Source organism: Pipra filicauda, unplaced genomic scaffold (genome assembly GCF_003945595.2).
Source record: "Pipra filicauda isolate LSUMZ 115617 unplaced genomic scaffold, ASM394559v2 scaffold305_size881528_pilon, whole genome shotgun sequence".
Classification (NCBI taxonomy): Eukaryota; Metazoa; Chordata; class Aves; order Passeriformes; family Pipridae; genus Pipra; species Pipra filicauda.
Genome location: NW_024104427.1, coordinates 864,417 through 870,218, shown reverse-complemented (window position 1 = coordinate 870,218; position 5,802 = coordinate 864,417). Strand labels below are relative to the sequence as shown.

The window sequence follows — 5,802 nt, the reverse complement described above, 5'->3', positions numbered from 1 at the left end:
TATCCAATTATTACTCCAGCCAACTTGCTTAACACCACTATCATCAAGAACCTTTAACAAGCACCAACAATTCCATAGATCTGCTTTTTATGGCATGGCAGAAGCCTAATTACATGATTAAATTCTGTCAAAAATTACAGCCCACACACACACTTGCAATTAGCCCTTTCAGGTACCAAATAAAAGCAATGCTAACATTTCAAAGACATGTTGGCAGCACAGTTGAGCAGGATTACATTACTGACCCTAAACAAATTGAGGGCATTACTCTTCCTTTGAGTCCTTTTCCTTTATTTTCTGTATCTGTTAGTGTTATAAATACAGGCACTGCGACCACTTTGACCACACAAATCCTCAGCATTAATGAGCAAAGCAGCTCAAACACCTATTAACTCCATATTACATGTTCTTATTCTACTGGAGTCTCCTGCTACTTTCTCCAGCACAGTACCTTGCTGAACCTCACTACAGAGGTGCAGAGATGTTTTGCTATGAACCCTTTTATTTCTGTGACGCCACCTTTAATGAAGATTGAGCTTTTTAAATACAAGTCACAGATCACTTAATTTTTACAAAAACAAGCCCTGTAAATGAAACAAACCCTATGTGTAATATGGGACAAAGACCTGGACAAGATACGCACTATAATGGAAAACGAAATCTAAAGCAAGCAATTCTAAGCTATTTGGGGATTTTCCTACCAGGAGGACCAACATTTTAGCAAGGTTACATTTAGCAAAATGTAACACTGCACGTTAAAAGTGAGGGAAAGTTTGTGGCTAGGGTACCACCTAGGAGTCCTCTTAAAGTGCCCCGAAGACGTCCGTCACACCTGGGGATCCGCAATGATACAGCAAAAACACAGTCACATGAAAAAACAACACAGTAGATACCCAAGAAGAGAGCAGGTACTCCGAGAAGATGGAACTAAGATGGGATACTGGCATCACCTTGCTCTCCCAGCTCACCATTACCACCAAAAGCAAACCTCAAACCCCGAGTGACTGCCCAGGCATCCCCTTGCTCTGGTTCTCAACATGGGTGTGTGCCTACAAAAAGGGAAACGGCACCTCACAGGTTCTAAAGGGACTTTTTTTTTTTTTTTTAATTATCACATAAGGTATCTTTTATAGCTTAACCAGAAAATATCATAGTGAGATACTGTATTTTTAATTATATTCATACATGTAACAAATGGATGGACGCATATTACTGTCACTGAGGTGGCAACAGTCCTTTACATATCTGATCTGTGCCTCTTCCAAAACACCTACATTAAGGAATGTTCTTGAACAATATGCGAAAATGGGCACAGTAGCTAAAATGTGCTCCTCCCTGCATTTGGGCTAAAAGGCCTTTCATCTCCCTCTCCTCCTGCTGTCAGAGCTAATACCAAGTTCAAGGAGCAAAGAAATACCAGTCTCAAGACATAAGGGCTGGGGTGGACCCAGCCTGCAGTGAATAACCTGCATTCTCCATCATCATTGTCCCCGAGCACCCACGCCCGAGTCCTTGGGCTGGCTGTGGGACCCAGCAGTGCTGTGCTCAGGGGGTGGACAGAGGGTGCCTTGGATGACTAGGCACCTTGTGGGGGTAGTGAAAAAAAAAACAAACAAAAAACAAACCAAGAAAAAACCCCCAGCCAAACCAAAACCAGAGGTGGCTTTGTGCCTAGTGTGGCTAAAGAGCTGCATACTGGTGACTTTTGAGCTTGCTCAGTGCTGCTGACAGGAGGAAAAGGCACCAGCAGCAGGGAGCAGCCATGTTCCCCAGCAGGCTGGGAGAAGGAAGGCTCCCTCGGGGAATTTGTACTCACCTGGCGGTTTCATGTAATATTGCTCAATATCAGACATGTCCGTGTGCAGCGCACAATCGAGATAGTGCAGGATAACTTTTCTACTGAAGTAGTACCTCATGCCCATCAGAAAGATGGGCAAACAGCAGGTCAGCAGGAAGGACTTGGTCACAACAAAGCACATTACTATGGAGATAAGGAAGAGAAATAAACGACACCTGTCAGAAAAGAGAATTTAGTGTTGATTTCGGAATACAAACTCATTATAAAAATAAATAAATAAAACAATCACAATCAAAATATACATTTGCAGTACACACACAATTCACGCTCTCGAGATTATCACGTTAAGGGACAGTGTATCGCGACGAGATAACCCGGAGAAGTTTATGGGGTCCTGGAAGGAGCCGGTGGGGAGGATGCCGCCACGCCACGGCAGGTCCCAGAGCCCCCCTGGAGCGGGGCCGTGGGGACCCCCAGGGCCCAGCACACCGCAGGCCCCCTTCACTCTCCCCGGCGAGGCCGGAACGCGGCCGGGCGGAGGAGCCGCGCTGCGGGCACCGCTCCGCAGCCATGTGTTCGCCACTGCGGCAGTGCTATTTCCATCAGCACCTACTCCCAGGGCAGCCACCCCGCCCGCCCCCATCCCGCCGGGCTGCCGAACACCTGGGGGGCTTCTGCGAGTGCCCCCCAGCCGGCGGCTCCCCCCGGCATGGCCTCAGAGCTGCCGGCTGCGCCCCAACGCCTGCTGGGGGTCCCCCTCCAGCGCGAGGCCCCGTCCTCCCCGATGTCTGAGACACGGGGTGCGACCGTCCTGCAGCCACCGAGGGCAGGAGACCACCCCAAAGCGCGCCCGGTGCGGGGGGCACACATTATTAATCATTATTGGCACAGGGACGGGACACTTTGCGAGCGCAATTTTGGGCACTGAACTCTAGGAGGTGAGGTGACCCCCCCCTCCTCGCCTCGGCCCTGCTGTAGGGGACACCCCCTCCTCACGCCGGGGGAGGGCTAAGGGGGGCTTTCACTGATGGGCCCGGCCGTCTCCAGGCAACGCCGGAACGCGGCTCGTCCCCCCCCTCTCCGGGCTGCGCGGGGGCGGCCAGTGCGCGGTGCGGGGCGCGCTCCCTCCCCTCCGCGCACCCCCCAGCCCCGCAATAACCACAAGGACGGAATCTACCCTCACCCCCGCGGCGGCCTCCCCTTCAGCACTCCCCACCCTTACAACCCGTGGTAGGGTCGCGCATCCCCCGGCGGCGCAAGGCTCCCATCCCGCTCCCATCCCGCCTGTCCCCGCCGCAGCGCTGCGGCTCCGCGGCCGCCCCGCACGATGCTGCGGCGCTCCCGCTCCCCGAACCGCCGCAGCGCGCCCGAACACCGGTCCCCGGCGCCTCCCGCCGCTCCGACCATTTTGTTTAGACCCACAGCCGGGGAATAAACCCGGCGACCCCCTCCCCCAAAAGGGAGCGGATACTCACCCGCCAGCAGCCCGTAGAGCAGCTGAGTGAGGGGCTGCTGCTTCAGCCCCCTGAACGCCGTGTTGGGGATCCGCTCCATGATCCCCTCGTAAAAGATGCGGCACACCACCTCCTGCTCGGAGGGGTGGAATTCGCGGATATAGACATTGTCGCGCCGGGGGTCTTCTTTTGGTGGGGTGAGGGGAGGTGGGGGGGAGGGAGTGGAGCCGGCCAAAGAGGGCCACATCTGGGAGGAGGAAACAATGATCGTGTCTTTTTTGGATCCCGGGACTGATTCATGATCTTCCGCCACAATCTTGGTCTCACAAACCATCTTGGGAGACAGACAATGCATGCAAACCGGCCGCGGGGAAGGGGCGAGGAGAAAAACGGGAGGGGGAGGTCAGAAAATTAAAAGAAAAAAATAATTAAAAAAAAAAAAAAAAAAAAAAAAAAAAGGAAAAAGGGGAGGGGGAAGGAGCGGGGCGCGGAGCCGGGACGGAGACCCGCGGGCAGTAGGGCGCTGAGCTGCGCGGCCGGGCAGGACGGGAGGAAGGAGCCCCGCTGCATTTTGGAGAGGCATATATAGGGCGGGGGGGGCTTCGGGTCCCCGGGGTCCTAGAGCCCCCCGCATTGGCTGCGCGGGGTCGCCATGTGATCGGGGGGGCGGGACACCTCCCCCTTTCCCCCCCCCATCCCTGCACCGCCCCTTGCAAATTACTACGGCGCGAGGCTGCGCGGGCATTCGGGGGTCGAACATCGCTGCCCGCACTCACTGGTGCGCGGGGAGGGGAGGGGGAAGGGGACGTCATTTCTTTATTTTTTATGTAGTTATCTATGTATATACTGCGAACGCACCGTGCGCCCGGCGGCTTTCTGGAACAGTCGCTGCGGGTGCGCGGCGCTGCGCGGGGCGCTGCGGGAGCTTGCGGGGCGGGAGGCTGGGCCGGCCCCGCACCGCGTCCCGCAGGGCTGCGGCACCGAGAGTCGCTCCCCGCGACCCAGCGAGTCCCTGCGCGGAGCTCCGCGGGGCGCGGAGGGTGCTCCCGCCCCAGCTCCAGCCATCCCGCGTGGAACGCTCCGCGGGGGCAGAGAGGAGCGGGGGATGCAGCCGCGAGGCCCCCGGCGCCTCCCGAGCAAATCCCCCTCCCCATCCCTCGGTCAGTAACTTTTCCAGCAGTGCCCACGCCGCTGCGGGATGCGGGAAACGCAGCCGGCCCCGCCGCCTCCGCCGCCTCCGCGCCCTTCCGCGGGGCGGAGAGAAGGGATGGAGGGGGAGGGGGGATGCGCAGGGAGGAGGACGGGCTCCTCCTCTTCGCAGGACCCGAAAAGCTTCGGCCTCTCCCGGTTGGAACCGGCCGGCATCTGCCCGAGGCATGCGCCGTGCGCGGCCGGTGCAGGGACGGGACTGGGCGGGGGATGCTGGGCGGGGAGACGGGAGGCGCCGGACCCCCCGGTCTTGTGAAGTGCATCCCCCGAGAGCTTCATCTGCGCCTCCCCCTGCCCGGTGACAGCCCCCCGCGGTAGCAGCTGTGCCTCTCCTCAAACTTCATCGATGCATCCTCCTGGGACTTCCATCTCCCGCGAGCCTCAGCTGTGCCTCCACCTGCAAGGTGCACTCGTACACCCTATGAAAGTTTCATTTGTGTCTCTTACTCTGGTAAAATGCACGTGTGCACCCCCCTTGCGCCAAGCCGCCTTGGAGTTAACATTCCAGTATCCCCCTGCCAGGTGCACGTGTCCCTGTGAGGTGCACCCATGCGCCCTCCCTACAAACTTCGTCCCTGCATCTCCCGGCAGATGCACCCGCCCGTCAGGGAGTGCGGCTGTGTCGCTGGCATTCTGCGGGATTTGCTGCCCTGGAGCTCATGGGGTGCACTTTGGTCCTCGGGAAGATGCAGTGACTGGATCTTTGCTTCAAGCTAAAGCTTGATTTTACTGTGGTGATTTCATTGTGGTTTCATTGCTTCACTTTTCTATTAAAAATTTTTCGGGAGTATGAGGGAGGGGAAAAGAGGAAGGATTAGCTAAGGACTTGGAAACCCTCCCACCCAGCGGAGCAGTGCCAGCACCCCACAGGCTTGTGCTGCATCAGGCGTCCCTGGTGAGAATCTGCTCCTCTGGTAGCTGTGGGACCTGCTCGTGGCCAGGCACTGCAGCGCTGCCAGCCTGCTGGAGCGCCGGCAGTTCCCATTCCTAATGGGCATCATCTGCAATTGCAGCCAGAGCAGCCCCCAGCTCCCAAAGCCTGTGACTGTACTGGAAATCAAAATGTAGGATTATAAAAGTCACGGTGCAGGTACAGTAGTGGATGAGTTGGCTAAAAGAGGGTCTCCTGCTCGAGACTGGAGCCTCCCATGGGAATCAGATCACCCCACTTAGGAGAGGCGAGGCATGCAGCATCCCTGCATCCCCCCATCACATCTCATCAAGGAAGGAGCAGTTGGACTCCTGCACTTGGGAGGTACCTGGCAGCCCCAAATTCACCAACACAAAGAGTCTGTGCATGGGGGGGAAAAATTTAAAAGATTGGGGCAGTGTTTGCCTTTG

General features: G+C 56.7%; 1 protein-coding gene across 2 annotated transcripts; it reads right to left on the bottom strand.

Annotated features, from left to right (window-relative positions):
- Positions 1–1,700: 1,700 nt before the first annotated feature.
- On the bottom strand, positions 1,701–3,679 carry LOC113985022 (N-acetylaspartate synthetase). Of its 2 annotated transcripts, none has more exons than XM_027715555.2 (2): positions 3,274–3,679; positions 1,701–1,981 (listed from the first exon to the last, which is right to left on the bottom strand). In XM_027715555.2, exons 1-2 carry the CDS (start codon positions 3,605–3,607, stop codon positions 1,716–1,718), a joined length of 600 nt encoding a protein of 199 aa, XP_027571356.2. In that variant the 5' UTR covers positions 3,608–3,679; the 3' UTR covers positions 1,701–1,715. The 2 variants fall into 2 exon arrangements, with proteins under 2 accessions (XP_027571356.2, XP_039239278.1); XM_039383344.1 differs by having other exon boundaries at positions 1,887–2,013.
- Positions 3,680–5,802: the final 2,123 nt, after the last annotated feature.